The sequence below is a fragment of the Saccoglossus kowalevskii genome, chromosome 1 (genome assembly GCF_978046115.1).
Source record: "Saccoglossus kowalevskii chromosome 1, keSacKowa6.1, whole genome shotgun sequence".
NCBI classification, from domain to species: domain Eukaryota; kingdom Metazoa; phylum Hemichordata; class Enteropneusta; family Harrimaniidae; genus Saccoglossus; species Saccoglossus kowalevskii.
This window is the reverse complement of record NC_140641.1, coordinates 44,930,098-44,946,735: the sequence shown is the minus strand read 5'-3', so window position 1 is coordinate 44,946,735 and position 16,638 is coordinate 44,930,098. Positions and strand designations below refer to the sequence as shown.

Here is a 16,638-nt window from a genome sequence, read left to right as displayed (position 1 = left end):
CATATTGTTCATAAATGGTGATATATTGCAAGAGAAACAATACATCAAACAAGCTTTGAGCTAAGCCTTCCAAATGTTTTAACAATGATGTACTAGTAGTAATATTCATACCTTGTTGTCCAGGTATATTCAATGGTAAAAGGGATGATCCATCATCTATAGTGTTGTCACCAAGGGTTCCTTCTGAGATAGTGTCCATATTCCTAGTCTCACTTACAGTGTTGTCAGTAAGAGTTCCTTCTGAGATAGTGTCCATATTTCTCATCTCACTTACAGTGTTGTCAGTAAGAGTTCCTTCTGAGATAGTGTCCATATTTCTCATCTCACTTACAGTGTTGTCAGTAAGAGTTCCTTCTGAGATAGTGTCCATATTTCTAGTCTCACTTGAAGGACTTTCTTTCATCTGGTATTCATGTTGTTCAAAGGAATCTAAAGATTCTTCTTGCAAGTCATCAATGCTACCAATGGATGAACTTGTTTCTATTGATAGCAGAGTCAGGTCTGGTTCTTCTAGGATTCCACTTTCTCTATATTCTTCCTATGTATGAATGTAAAATTCACCATGATAACAACAATTAATACAAATACAAAACTTAATTGTTTATATACGTCTCAAAGTTGGATTACAAATAATACTGGGCAATATGTTTGACAAAAAAACAAAGAATCACAGACTTATTTATATATCATGAACCACTTTGACCAAAAATATTAGAAATTGTCTAGAAAACAAAGTTATGTAACATAGATTAACCAACCTGAGTTTCTTCTTTTTCAGCAAGGTTCCCATGTTCCAGAGCTTCTTTCATCTGATGATACCGCTGACTCAACATTTCCAGTCTTATTTTCTCTCCCTGTTCCTGATTGAGATGCTTTTCTCTAAGTGATCTAGATTCTTCTATTAGTCTATCATACCTATTGACAGACATGTCTGTGCTTGCATCCCTCATCAATCCTGGCACTATACTTGTATCTGTATCTGCATCATCTACAATTTTGACATTTTCTATTTGTGACATCTGCTCAATGGTATCTATACTTGATTTCAATGGGCTGTGAATTTGCATGTAGTTTGGTAATGGAGAATGTTTGACATCAGAACTGCTCATACTGCCTTCATGGAGTAAAAGAGACTCATTCTCAGTTTCAGTAAGAGGATACTGACTCATAGATGCATCTGATACGAGAGGAATCTCTGACATCTGTGATGCACGACCTCTTGGCAATTCAATGTCATCTTCAGATGAAATGTATTCATAAACAGCAGTTGGTTTCTCAATATATATACCTGCACTAGATTTACTACTGCCCTCTAAAGATTTTTCTTGACTAACTTGCGACTGAGCTTCAACTTGTTTCTCAGTTTTGTGCGGTGATCCAAAATCTCCAAATGTATAATCTCTATGTTCAGGAGTTGATGGGGAGTGAACCGGGGATTGGAAATCTTCATTATCGTCAGACTTCTCCAGACCTCTGCTATCATCTTCCACTAATGGTTTTGTGGTTTGTGGTGTTGAATGGCTACTGCCAAACTTTAAAGCATCCCTCCATTTGAAGCTGGATAATGAACTCAGGGAAAGCATTTCAGGTGTAGCTCTTGCAGAATATTTGGAAGATGAAATACTGTCTGAATAATCACTTCGATTTAGAGATGTAACTCTTTTTCCTGATTTCCCAGGAGAAAAGCTAAGGTTATTCTGTGTTGAGATGCTGTGTTCTGACAATGAATCTGCTTGAGTTGATGGTACAAACATAAATCTTCTCTTAGAAGGACTATAAATTAGTCTTTCTTCAGGTGACTTGGAATCTTTCTTTGTAGACTGTAATGAAGACATGCTCTTTTTGGGTGAAGGGTAACCCACTGTTGAAAAGCTATGATCTGTCAATGTTTCTTGCATTAGTGGTTGGAATCTGTCAATATCTCTGCTGTAACTCAGAGATGAAGGACTGATTGTAGACTTTGATGTACTGTCATTTGTAGACATTAAAGTTTTCAACATTGTACTTTGAAGATGAGACATGGTAGGGGATTTGTTATCTTGGCTTTCTTCTTCTTTGTTGGTGCTTCCACTTGATTTTGGCAGATCATAAAACTTAGAGTTTTCAAATGTACTGTCAGAATCATCACTACTATGCACTTTGGATCGCTGAAAGTAAACCGGATCAACAAGTCCACCCTCTCCTTTGGCTTCACGACTGTAAGTACTAAAACCATAAGCTGATGATTTAAAATCCAGGTGTACTTTGTCAGTTCTCCCTTCAAGTTCACCAGATGTAATACTATCAGATGCAAAACTGCCACTAGATAATGAGTCCTCATGTGATGCTCTTGGCTTCCATATTGTTTGCATGAAATGTCCATCATTCTTAACAACAAGACCAGATGGCTGAACTGTGTCTATGCCCATATATGGGGCATGCTGTAAGAACAAAATATATTGAATCTTTACTAACACATTATTATAATAATGTAGTATCTTTGATATTTGAAATCATATGCAATAAACTTATGTTACATGAAATATAGTTTGTACATATTATTTAATACATACATGACAAAAATGAAAAAAAAAAACATTATACAATGTAGTATCTATAGTACCTGTTAGAGGCATGGAATAACTTGACTACTCTTAAATGGCAGCCCCCCACCCCCTAAGTATACATGCAGCTACAACCAACTGAATAAATTAGTTGAACATATGAAGTTTATGTCGGATACTGTAAAATACTTTATTTTAGCTGGATTTAATTTTCACTGAAAAAACTTTTTGTGTGTTTTTCATGGAATTTAATTTCACTGATATTTGATGAGTTGGATGGAAAATATAGGAAAACAGGTATATTCGCTGGATTTTATTTTCACTGAACCACTCCCTCAGCGAAAATAGCGAAAATTTATTCCAAGCAAAAATAAAGCACTCTACAGTACCTACATATTCCAGAATACTCACTCAGGTAATTAATAATTTAACCAATCAAAAAGCCACATCTGTTTTATGAACACAGAATCTAAGTATAGCAGTAAACATTCAGTATCAGTATCAAAGTAGTGAACACATGTAAAGACTTCTAGGGTAGTGCACTAACTTACCCCGGATGATGGATATGACATAATTCCTCTCCCAACATCATCAGCAAAGCTTGGAACACTGGCATAAGCTTCCTTATTTCTCTCAACAATGCTTGGTACACTGGCATAAGCTTCCTTATTTTTCTCAGCAATGCTTGGAACACTTATATAAGCCTCCTCACTTCTTTCAGCAATGCTTGGTACACTGGCATAAGCCTCTTTATTTCTCTTAGGACTTTGGTGATCCTGTTGTTCAATGTGGGAGCTATCATCATCATCATCTCTAGATGATTCTATTTCTTCAATTGTGCTTAGTTCATGTGGATGTACACTATCACTTAAGGGAACATGCCTCTGAACTGGTGGAGGACCTCGTAATAGTCTTTTTGATGCACTAACTTTGGCTGCATCATTTTGTTCATGATATCTCTGTGCCTGCTCCAACTCCTGTTTTTGTTTCTCAACTTGTTCTTGTATTTGTTTTTGTCTCTCATGCATCTTTCTTTGCTGTTCAACTTGTTGTTGTAGAAGAGATTCTCTCTGTTTTTCCAAAAAATCTTTTTGTTTTGCAAGTTGCTCTTGTCTTTTGGAATGTACCTGTTCTAATCTTGAGGATACAACGAGTTTTGCATAAGAAGAATCTTGATCAGGGTGATTGTATGATTCTCTCATAGTTGGTGATAGTGATTGTAAACTGAAACGTTGTTGCAGTGTTGGTGCCTGCATGCCATGTTGCAGTGTTGGTGCCTGCATGCCATGTTGCTGTGGTGGTGCCTGCATGCCATGTTGCTGTGGTGGTACCTGCATGCCATGTTGCTGTGGTGGTGCCTGCATGCCATGTTGCTGTGGTGGTACCTGCATGCCATGTTGCTGTGGTGGTACCTGCATGCCATGTTGCTGTGGTGGTGCCTGCATGCCATGTTGCTGTGGTGGTACCTGCATGCCATGTTGCTGTGGTGGTGCCTGCATGCCATGTTGCTGTGGTGGTACCTGCATGCCATGTTGCTGTGGTGGTACCTGCATGCCATGTTGCTGTAGTGGTGCATGCATGCCATGTTGCTGTGGTGGTGCATGCATGCCATGTTGCTGTGGTGGTACCTGCATGCCATGTTGCTGTGGTGGTGCTTGCATGCCATGTTGCTCTGGTGGTACCTGCATGCCATGTTGCTGTGGTGGTGCTTGCATGCCATGTTGCTGTGGTGGTGCTTGCATGCCATGTTGCTGTGGTGGTAAAGGCACTTGGGATGGTAGTCTTGTCAAATATTGTGGCTGGATGAACTGTGCTGAAGTATTATATGGCTGCAAAGTTGGAAGTCTGACTTGTGGATATTTCTGCATAATAGAATCTCTGCTTCTCTGTAACCTGTCCTTAGCTACAGCAAGTCCATCTTTTGTTTGTTTTTGTTTCTGCAGTAGTCTCTGTTGATGCTCATGAATTAGTCTGCGATGTTCATCTTCAGCTCTAATTTGGAGAACATCAGAAGGACCAGAAGAAAAGGTTTTCCTATTCTCAATAATTCTTAGTCTGTTTTTTTCTAACATGTCTTGTAGTTCTTGTTGTGCAATCCTGTCTTTCTCTATTTGTTCTTCCAAAAGTCGTTTTTGTTCAATTTGTTTCTCCATCAGTTTTTGTTGTTCTTCTTGTCTCTTCTCCAGTTCAGAAATCTACAATGAAGTAAGTACTTAATATTTAGACATGAAAGAACAGTAACAGCACTATCAAAGTGAAAAATTCAAAGTCATGACAATCAGTATGCTAACCACTACACAAACCAGTCTACTCCACTGGCTATAGAGCAAAAGAGAGTACAAAAAAAGACTTGCAATGGGGAGTTCACTTCAATGCAATCTTTCAACAAGCCTAAATAAGAAATCATACAAAGTGGATTCAGTGAGAACAAAATAAATGCAGTTTGAAATATGTACAATCTATGAGATAAACTGTAAATGACCATTGTTTGAGCTATGAATTACTTTCATGCAATTCTCAGCATGGGTATCACATAGTGTATAAAGGTTGTTCCATAAGACATATTTGACATTTCTTCCACTGTTTTGTGTGTAGTTGAGTGTTCAGTGTGATGATATGCAGGAATATTGTCTGAAAAGTGTGAATTTGTTGCCATAATAGAGGAGCTTTGTCACAGCCTTATCATAGTTAGGCAAGTACATTTATCCTTCTATCATAGTTAGGCAAGTACATTTATCCTTCTGTCATAGTTAGGCAAGTAACCCTTGAGTCAGTAGATTCGTCCCAATTCACAATTGTTCCAACATATTCTTTTTACACTCTATTTGTTCCAATTCATTTTCTTTCCAATTTGTCCCATTTTCTTTGCTCAGCCTTATGATATTGTGCAGGGTGATGTTGATTTCTGTGTAGGTGTGTAAGGTGTTGTCAATTTTCACATACATGTATGTGTGCAAGGTCTTGCCAATTATGTTATTGATCTACAACTTACTACAGAATCAATTTACAAATATGTCATAAGTAGTGTAAAGTAAATTTCATTAAAATCATGGCGGTAAGATATGGTCAAATACATACATAGGAGGTCTAGATGTGTTTACTTGAATATGCTTATGTGACAATATGTTGATTTCATAGCCTTCTCCAGTGTCTATGTGATATGTTCTTTGATGACACGAGTAGTTTTCAACATGAATATAATTAACTTGGGGCATTGTACCGGAAATGTCCAACACGGTTGTGAGTTCAAAAGAGACATGTTCAGTAAATGTATCAGGACTCTGCCAAACATCACATATGTAAACCATGGTTCCTAATACTTGTGTCCGTATTTTTGTTCCAGTGTAATATCGTAGAGTCAAAACTCAACATGATTCGCTTGTCAAGATCCCATAATTTCTGATATTTGTACCAAGTTTAAACAAAATCCATTCATATACAACCAAGATCTGTTTCCGAAATGGCATAATTGCTCTATTTTGATGAACCTTTAGCATGAAAATGGCTGCCATTCATATCATTGGAGCATGTAAAATATAAATATTTTATTGGAAAGCACAACACATCCTTACAGTAATATTTACTGTCAAAAATAAAAAAAAAACACTACACATATACATTGCAGTATGAATAGACGTATATGTGATGAGAGTTAGACCACAATCAGATACAGTTTGTTATTTGGATTCCACTGGAACCTGGCAACTTGGAGGCACATGAAGTAAAAATAAGGAATATTTAAATTTAACTCAAAAAAAAAATAAAATACAGACTGTGATTGAAGTTAACAATGCACACAGAAAATGAATACTTTTGATTGTACATCTCTGGTTTACAGTCTGATTTATTCCAGAGCACCTGTGCAACAAATTTATAATTTGAATTTGATTTTTTTGAGGTACCAGAAATTTCTTAATTTTTGCAAATTATGCATTGTCCTTAGGGATTACTTCAGGGCATATACACAATTTCATTGAAATCTAACTAGTAGTACTTGAGATCTATAGAACTAAAACATGGCAGATTTATTTAAACTAATCTTTTCTATGAATTGCCCACAGAGCACCTAAGTGTGTTTCAAGTAGGCTAATTTATACAAATCAGAAAATGAACATACACAGATTTCAACTAAAAAATAGTGGGGTATCCAATGATACTTATTTCATTGAAACAATTGCCTAATTATGCAAATGAGGTTAATTGGAGAGAATTATTTTAATACAAAACTAATCAGATCCTTCACATTGTCCCCATTTTATTTGAGGAATTATTATGCAAATTGAGTAACTAATATGCACAGATTTTAACCCCAACCTAATCAGGTTTATGCATTTTCCTAGAGCATCTACGTACCAAGTTTCATTGAAATGAGACTTGTTCTTGAGATAATGGGGAAACAGACATACAAACAGGGTGATTGCACATTTCTCATACTGTACTATTTTATTATAGATGTAAAGTATATGGTAAACTTAGATATCAATTCTTACTTGTTTAGATCTGATCAATGTTGCTTGTTCATAAGGATGTAGTAATGTTGTACTGCCAGAAATAATTGGTTCATCTATGCCAGTAGCTTTATCATCAATTACTGGTTGTACTTCAGTCAATCGTTCCATGGGTGGTATCACAGAAGCTTCAGCAACTAACATATCAGCTGGTTTCTTCTCCGGCAGCCAAGCATCTGTAAGAGAAGAGAAATATACGATTTACGATAGTCATGGGTCAGAAATCTAAATGCAAGCCCACATATCAAGAATTTATTGTGTCCATCTTTATTCTTGAACATGTCTTGACTAGTTTGTATAACTTTGTACAAAGACAAGAAATAATGGTTTACATATGCATGTTGATTTTTTTTTTTTTGGTTTTGTTGACTTTTGACAAATTTGATGAATTTTCACTTGAAAAACATTTCAATATGTTATCAATCATTTTTCAGGCATGGCATGCTTGGGTCATTGCTGCTTGTTAATGATGCTTGTCATTACGCAATTCTCATGCACACTTTTTTCAATTTGGCAAGACATAATGGTTTGCGCATACACTTCAATTTTTGTTGGGTTTTGATGTAATTTTACTGTCTGGTCCCCATTTTGTTCGCCCCAAAGAATCAAACTCATTGGTCCTCAACCATTTCAACTGCTGCCCAAGTTGATCTCATTCATAAACTTGGCATAGACATCATTTTGTGAGTGTGTTTGCACTTTGTAATTTTATTGAGTTTGATTATTCATTATTAAATAATCTTCCAAAACAGTCTTGCAAGACACTTGCTAAAATCTAATATTTTCCATTCTGTGAGAGAAGTTAAGTAAGCTCTATTGCCATTGTAATGGCTTGTTTTAACCAGAACCCCACACCATACAATAGACTGGCTTTATAATAGCAGACACATATACCAGAACCCCACACCATACAATAGACTGGTTTAGCAAACACATATACCAGAAACCCACATCATACAATAGACTGGTGTAGCAAACACATAAACCAGAACCCCACACCATACAATAGACTGGTTTAGCAAACACATATACCAGAACCCCACATCATACAATAGACTGGTGTAGCAAACACATAAACCAGAACCCCACACCATACAATAGACTGGTTTAGCAAACACATATACCAGAACCCCACATCATACAATAGACTGGTTTAGCAAACACATAAACCAGAACCCCACATCATACAATAGACTGGTTTAGCAAACACATAAACCAGAACCCCACACCATACAATAGACTGGTTTAGCAATCACATAAACCAGAACCCCACACCATACAATAGGCTGGTTTAGCAAACACATAAACCAGAACCCCACACCATACAATAGACTGGTTTAGCAAACACATATACCAGAACCCCACACCATACAATAGACTGGGTTAACAAACATATATACCAGAACTCCATACCATACAATAGACTGGTTTAGCAAATACATAAACCAGAACTCCACACCATACAATAGACTGGTTTAGCAAACACATATACCAGAACCCCACACCATACAATAGACTGGTTTAGCAAACACATATACCAGAACCCCACACCATACAATAGACTGGCTTAGCAAACACATATATCAGAACTTGCAATACACCTTCCTTCAGTTTACATTTTGTACAGGTACAGTTGTCAATACATTCACATGCAGTAATTTATAAGTTAAGGTAGCGAGAAGGGAAATTTTCACTTTTTTCTTGATTTTTCAAAAATTGATAAAACGTTCACTTTAGACCTTGATACATCATCCAAGGTTTACAAAAGATCGAAATTGCGGAATAACGTCGCTCAAATCAGTATTTTAAAACGCTAGCAGAAAAGACTACAACTGGCGTTTGCATATTGTTTATCTTTGAAAGGGTTTAAATGATAACATCTTATCTGTATACTCTGTTGTTGACGATTCTGATATAACGAGTGATAAGCTTCCAGTCGCAAACAATGCATGTTTATCTAACGTTCATTGTCAGCATTATTGTCAGTCGAGACTTCGTCGGAGAAACATGGTCATACAGTACTCATTTCGCCCAACCTTCCGCTTTTACATCGACCGCTTAACGCTTAATTTCCGATCATGCGGTCTTGTCCGACCGGAAACTGACCGCATTTTAATTGCGTTTTTTTTTTTTTTTTTTTTTTTTTTTTTTTTTTTTTTTTTTTTTGGCTCGCTCGCCCAAACACTGATCACTGGCGCAGGAGTAGTCGAAATGGTGGTTTTGATAGTAAAATGTGAACGTACAACTAACTAATATTAACTATTATTAAATTCTGAACAGCACTTCAAATCTAATAGTTGTATGACACTTGTATCGTGAAAGCAACTGGACTGGGACCTCTCAGGCTTGTTACGTGTTTCGGGTGCTTGTTCTAAATGTAATATGTTATTTTATTTTAATGAGACAGTTACGTGAAAAAAAAACATAGGTAACTCATTTTGACAGAGCAGAGAAACGAGGAAATGTTAATGATTAATTCCAAAAATAACGATACCGAATCCACGTCGGTCCATGTCTGGTAAAATTTGACATTCAATTTTTAAAATTAGGTCATGATCATTGAATGACTTCGGTCTAAACCGTATACGTATACGTATACGTAAAATTGTTCCCACAAAAAATATTTTCGACTAAAAACGGCCACATGCCCTGAAAAAATCGAACAGAGCTTGACATGTATAAATAATTTATTGGGCTTAAAAATTTAGTTACAGCCATAAATATTTGGTGGCCAGTCGAAGAACAATTTCGAAACTCAAGATTCACACCGCTGCGAAAGTAGAACATTCCGGAGGCGGTGAAACGGAAGAGCCAAACTTAACGCATAAAAATAGAACGCGTATTTTGACCTCTGTGTGGCCAACCAATGGCTGGACACGGATACGTTTGCGGTCGTTACCAAAGAAATCCGCGTCCATTGCCTGGCGATGCTCTTCATCCCCCCCCGGAATGTTCTACTTTTGCAGCCTAATCGCAGGTTTTTCAAAAAACGTCGAAAAAACACAAGAATTAGTAGAAATGTTCCTATTTTGGGCGGATTATTGATAGAGAATAATGTCTTTATTACAAAAATGCTGAAAAACCGTGAGTTTTTGCCTTAGTTATTTTTTTATCGGCGAAAAACTGCAAATTTGGTTGCACAACTTCCCTCTGTCCACAGTGGAGGGACTGTGCTCTATCATATACACCCAGCGACAACGATGCCAGCTAACTGTGGGAGAAACCAACGGGGATCGACATTCCAAACAAATTATTGGGACACGGTTGACAGACATTCCAAACAATCAAAATTATCAATGAAAGACTAGGTTTATTTTAGGGTTAGAAATATATTCTTTCAGTCAGCCCATGCATGAAACTGCCATTTAGCTTCATGGTCCTTCAGCTTGTCTTCGCCTCGGAGGAAAACAACAATAATTATACAAAACACATTGCGAAGACTCAATAATCAGGAAAGAAAACATTTTGTATTTCACGTCAGAATATTGTTTAAAATAAAATATTCAGTCCAAGCCAAATCGAGGCCAAAGGTTGCGTGTATATAACTTTTGTCAGCTGTTCAACATCTATAAAAACCATAAAGACAATGTGAACCTCGGAAATTTTTCTGTTAGTCCGAATTTTAAATGCGTGCGAGTGAGCGAGCGGTGATATTTCGGGGTTTGTGTGGTCGAAAATAAAGCGGAAATTGTCCGGTCAAATTCAACAAGCGGTCAAAAAAGCGAGAAAAAAGGTGATTGGAAAGCGGGAGCGGGCGGGAGGTAGTGCGAAATGAGTACTGTAAATTTGCGCAACTTTCCTTTAAATCGTTTTATTTTCCAAGTCAATATTCTATTTTACTAATACCATGTTTTCTAACGCAATGGCGAAAAAAAAGAAAACAAAGCGTTGACAGATGCAGCAAAGAAAAATCTGCCACTCAGTGTCGCACTGACACAGCAATTTTTTTTTCAAACATTGGCCATTCTGTTTCACCATGAAAACCGTTTTATTAGATGTCTTATCAGAGACACTTGAAGGATTAGCTTGTTTGTAAACTGTCAGCGTGTACAGTGGGACAGTAATGTTTGTCAGGGGATTATCCCTCGTTATTCGTTTGCATAACAATGGAAACCCGAACGTTCCTGGAGTGGGGACTCAAATGCCAGCAGTTTTCTTCATTTTTCACGCTCAAGATTGAAATTATTCATTATCTGACACTCTTTATGAGCTCTATGATATCAGTGGTTACTATGTTTGGCCATTTTTAGTGTATATTTATAATAATGCTGCAAATCTACAGTGTTTTATTAACCAAAACGGTTTTTCGCGTTTTTCTCGAATTGAAGTTTCGATTGAGTACGACTCATTGGGACCGCCGCCAAATCAAGTGCGTTCGGACTAGGACATTCAAACTCACAGTTATCGTTCAAAAGATAATGATGGTGCGAAATATGTCTGGGTTTTTAAAGAAAATGCTTTGTCACAGAATAATAGTCTGCTAAAGGTGCCAAGTATGAAATAATTTGAGGACAAAAAAACAAACCTGCATAGAAATCGGAATAATAGGTCTTTTGATTATCAGAGACTCATTTCAATGGACTTGATTACGGACAATGCATGGCGTAAATTTCAGCAGGAAATTCCGCAGTGTGCTCTCGCAATCGAGGACTTAGTCATTTTTACAAGATTCGCCATTTTTGATGTCACGTGATAATTATGTAAACAATGACTGTCCAGTTTGTGCGAACTTCTACCTCTATACTTAGTCTTTTGAAATATATAAGCTAAATTACTCTTCTGAACAAGACAACAGACAGAGAATGTTTTATTCGAAAACGTCACAAAACCCTTCTCGCTACCTTAATGTCACCTTCATTTAAATGACAAATTATGTAAGATAATTCAAATGATAGTCTTATGTAATATGATTAGCCAAATCCATTTATACATACCATTTTCTCTCTCAGGTCTGTGATCTTCTTCAGCACGTCCAACATCAGTTTTCTCAGTATTGCAGAGTTTGGAAGAATCTGATTTCTGTGCCCATTCCTCTCTCTGAGTTTTTATTTTACTCATTAATTTTCTCAATGTTTCTAAAATGATAGATAATATATCTTGATGTAATACCTTCTCAGACTGTTTTAAAGGGCATGATAACAGTCAGGAAGGAACACTTGATGTAATAGTCTTCTCAGTGTCTATCAGATTAAAGCAATGATATCACCATCATACATGTAGATTACATTTTGTACCAGTGATTTGCCTATAAAAAACATTTTTTCATAAGCATTGCTGTGGTCAGTGCAGAGAACAGCCTGATGTAACTCAATGGACCAGCTTTATGAAAAAGTAAAACATACCTCTTTTGGGATCACTTTTAGATGCTTCAGCAGCTGGTTCAACATCTTTCTTTGGGGATAGTAATTGCCCATCAATTCCAATCGGGAAATCTTTCTTTGGGGATCCAGAGGGTGTGAAGACTTTTTCTAGTTGTTCAGAACCAGTAGTTAAATCCAAATCAGGATCAGAACCTGGTACTTTGGGTTCTAAGGCTAATGTCAAATCTCCAGAATATTCTGAAACAAGTAGTATGGAAAACTATAAATTAAATACTTCAACCATTTTTTTTCTCAGGAAAACTGTGTGATTTTAATTAGTTATTGTATTATTATTATTCACTATCACAACAAAATGATACTTCTTCAACATAAACATTTATTAAATAATGCATTACTGTCACCACCATAATATTTCAAATTGTTATATACTAGTAATTAGAACTGGTTAGAACAAAGCCATCACTGTAGTTGAGAATGAACAAATGCACATTTCAGATTGATTTTTAATGTAATTTTTTAAATGTATTTTGTTATAACAGAATCCTTGAAAATATATGTGTTTAATACTTGTAAATATAAGTGACATACAAGTATTATATTGTCAATTTTGTACAATTTTAAATTGTAATTTTTATAACAATTTAAGACGCCATACTTTCTAGTCCAACTCAGCTGAGATATCGTATTGGATGTTTTGTCTTTGACATTGTCACAAGTAGTTGATAAATGATCATTTTAAAAATGCAATAATGATATTTATATGATATGATATGAAATCAATTTGACGGTAATTACATCATCATCTTCTATTTATACTTGATGTGTCCGAATCCTTCACTATTGGTTTGATGTATCCTGTTGATGTTGGTTTGACCCAAATTTTTCTAATTGTGCAATTATTTGGAGACGCGCACCGCAAATCAAACAGCATCTTAGCTGACAATGTTGCTGCTTTGGTGTTTGGAAGAAATTGCGGTGTAAGTAAAAATTCCAAAACTTTATAAAACTTTTATTGACAACACAGATGGCAATTAACAGATTTGTTGCCAATACCATTAATAGTTTATTGGTATGACATGTCAGTATCCTTTATTCTATGTTTTTGTCATATTACCTCAAACCCTGCAAATAGAAGTGTGCATGGAATCATGGGAAGAATCTGTGTGCATTGCTGTTATTTGAATAACAAAAGATGTTTATGATCCACTGACTTGCCTAAGTGACACAGCTGCTAGCAACATCACATTCTGATTGGCTCATGTGGAAACCCAGGTGGTGTCACTGAATCTGTTAATGATCTACTGACTTGCCTATGTGACACAGCTGCTAGCATCATCACATTCTGATTGGCTCATGTGGAAACCCAGGTGGTGTCACTGAATCTGTTTATGATCTACTGACTTGCCTATGTGACACAGCTGCAAGCATCATCACATTCTGATTGGCTCATGTGGAAACCCAGGTGGTGTCACTGAATCTGTTTATGATCTACTGACTTGCATACGTGACACAGCTGCAAGCAAGATCACATTCTGATTGGCTCACTTTGTGATAAAGATATTAGTATGACACTACCTCCCACTTTGTGGTACAGATATTGGTATGACAATACCTCCCGCTTTGTGGTACAGATATTGGTATGACACACCTCCCACTTTGTGGTACAGATATTGGTATGACGCTACCTCCCGCTTTGTGGTACAGATATTGGTATGACACTACCTCCCATTTTGTGGTACAGATATTAGTATGACACTACCTCCCATTTTGTGGTACAGATATTGGTATGACGCTACCTCCCACTTGTGGTACAGATATTGGTATGACGCTACCTCCCACTTGTGGTACAGATATTGGTATGACACTACCTCCCATTTTGTGGTACAGATATTGGTATGACACTACCTCCCACTTGTGGTACAGATATTGGTATGACACACCTCCCATTTTGTGGTACAGATATTGGTATGACACTACCTCCCACTTTGTGGGTACAGATATTGGTATGACGCTACCTCCCACTTGTGGTACAGATATTGGTATGACGCTACCTCCCATTTTGTGGTACAGATATTGGTATGACACTACCTCCCACTTTGTGGTACAGATATTGGTATGACACTACCTCCCACTTTGTGGTACAGATATTGGTATGACGCTACCTCCCATTTTGTGGTACAGATATTGGTATGACGCTACCTCCCATTTTGTGATAAAGATATTGGTATGACGCTACCTCCCACTTGTGGTACAGATATTGGTATGACACTACCTCCCATTTTGTGGTACAGATATTGGTATGACGCTACCTCCCATTTTGTGATAAAGATATTGGTATGACGCTACCTCCCATTTTGTGATAAAGATATTGGTATGACGCTACCTCCCATTTTGTGATAAAGATATTGGTATGACGCTACCTCCCATTTTGTGATAAAGATATTGGTATGACACTACCTCCCATTTTGTGATAAAGATATTGGTATGACGCTACCTCCCACTTGTGGTACAGATATTGGTATGACACTACCTCCCATTTTGTGGTACAGATATTGGTATGACGCTACCACCCATTTTGTGGGTACAGATATTGGTATGACGCTACCTCCCACTTGTGGTACAGATATTGGTATGACGCTACCTCCCATTTTGTGGTACAGATATTGGTATGACACTACCTCCCATTTTGTGGTACAGATAATGGTATGACACTACCTCCCACTTGTGGTACAGATATTGGTATGACGCTACCTCCCACTTTGTGGTACAGATATTGGTATGACGCTACCTCCCACTTTGTGGTACAGATATTAATATGACACTACCTCCCATTTTGTGGTACAGATATTGGTATGACGCTACCTCCCACTTTGTGGTACAGATATTGGTATGACACTACCTCCCACTTTGTGGTACAGATATTGGTATTACACTACCAACCACTTTGTGATAAAGATATTGGTATGACACTTCCTTCCACTTTGTGATAAAGATATTGGTATGACATTTTGCCACTTTCAGTTTACACATGGAAAACAACTAACCTGTATTAGCCATGTACATATCTTCAAATGCTTGTTCTAAATCTGTTTGATGTTCTTCTTTCTCTTCTAATCTTCTATGAGGAGGCTGAAAAACCTTGTGCTGAAAATAAAATGAATACATGTCAATGTTGAAGCAAAGCTACATGCAAGCTGCTTTGTTGTGAGAAAAAGAATTAGTTAGAATCCCCTAAACTTACTGGTATTTTGTTCAACACCTTTTGTCGTCTTCTTCTATCAATTTGTTCTAAGTGGCCTAATTCTGTCATCAATTTAGTGAAGTCTTGTTCTAAATCAACTTTATCTTTGGCATGTTTATGTCTCAGTATAGCCTTCTCTTTTCTCTCTTTCACTTCAATGTCTATTTGCTCAGTCTCCTGTTTTATTTTCTCTTCTTCTTCTATAGCTGCTTTCCTAGCATCACCCTACATAAAACAAACATTACGAAAATAAGTCAGGCAATCCATGGCATGTATGTTATGGTATTATTCCCTACGGCAGGCACCATTGTGTGCATGTTATGGTATCTTTCCCCATGGTGGCATCATTGTGTGTATGTTATGGTATCTTTCCCCATGGCAGGCACCATTGTGTGTATGTTATGGTATCTTTCCCCATGGCAGGCACCATTGTGTGTATGTTGTGGTATCTTTCCCATGGCAGGCACCATTGTGTGTATGTTATGGTATCTTTCCCCATGGCAGGCACCATTGTGTGTATGTTATGGTATCTTTCCCCGTGGCAGGCACCATTGTGTGTATGTTATGATATCTTTCCCCATGGAGGGCACCATTGTGTGTATGTTATGGTATCTTTCCCCATGACAGGCACCATTGTGTGCATGTTATGGTATCTTTCCCCATGGCAGGCACCATTGTGTGTACCGGTATGTTATGGTATCTTTCCCCATGGCAGGCACCATTGTGTGTATGTTATGGTATCTTTCCCCATGGCAGGCACCATTGTGTGTATGTTATGATATCTTTCCCCATGGCAGGCACCATTGTGTGTATGTTATAGTATCTTTCCCCATGGCAGGCACCATTGTGTGTATGTTGTGGTATCTTTCCCATGGCAGGCACCATTGTGTGTATGTTATGGTATCTTTCCCCGTGGCGGGCACCATTGTGTGTATGTTATGGTATCTTTCCCATGGCAGGCACCATTGTGTGTATGTTATGGTATCTTTCCCCATGGCGGGCACCATTGTGTGTATGTTATGGTA

The 16,638-nt window shown here is 37.3% G+C and overlaps 1 protein-coding gene across 1 annotated transcript in view; it reads right to left on the bottom strand.

Annotated features, from left to right (window-relative positions):
* Positions 1-16,638, bottom strand: part of LOC100375046 (uncharacterized) — a 38,248-nt gene that overhangs the window by 5,579 nt on the left and 16,031 nt on the right. Inside the window, exons 7-14 of the mRNA XM_085502486.1 lie at positions 15,614-15,838; positions 15,417-15,516; positions 12,394-12,609; positions 11,986-12,126; positions 7,034-7,227; positions 3,095-4,738; positions 759-2,420; positions 112-538 (exon numbers count right to left, since the gene is read on the bottom strand). Of these exons, the coding sequence (XP_085358612.1) occupies positions 112-538; positions 759-2,420; positions 3,095-4,738; positions 7,034-7,227; positions 11,986-12,126; positions 12,394-12,609; positions 15,417-15,516; positions 15,614-15,838 (4,609 nt within the window). The remainder of the gene's footprint in view (positions 1-111; positions 539-758; positions 2,421-3,094; positions 4,739-7,033; positions 7,228-11,985; positions 12,127-12,393; positions 12,610-15,416; positions 15,517-15,613; positions 15,839-16,638) is intronic.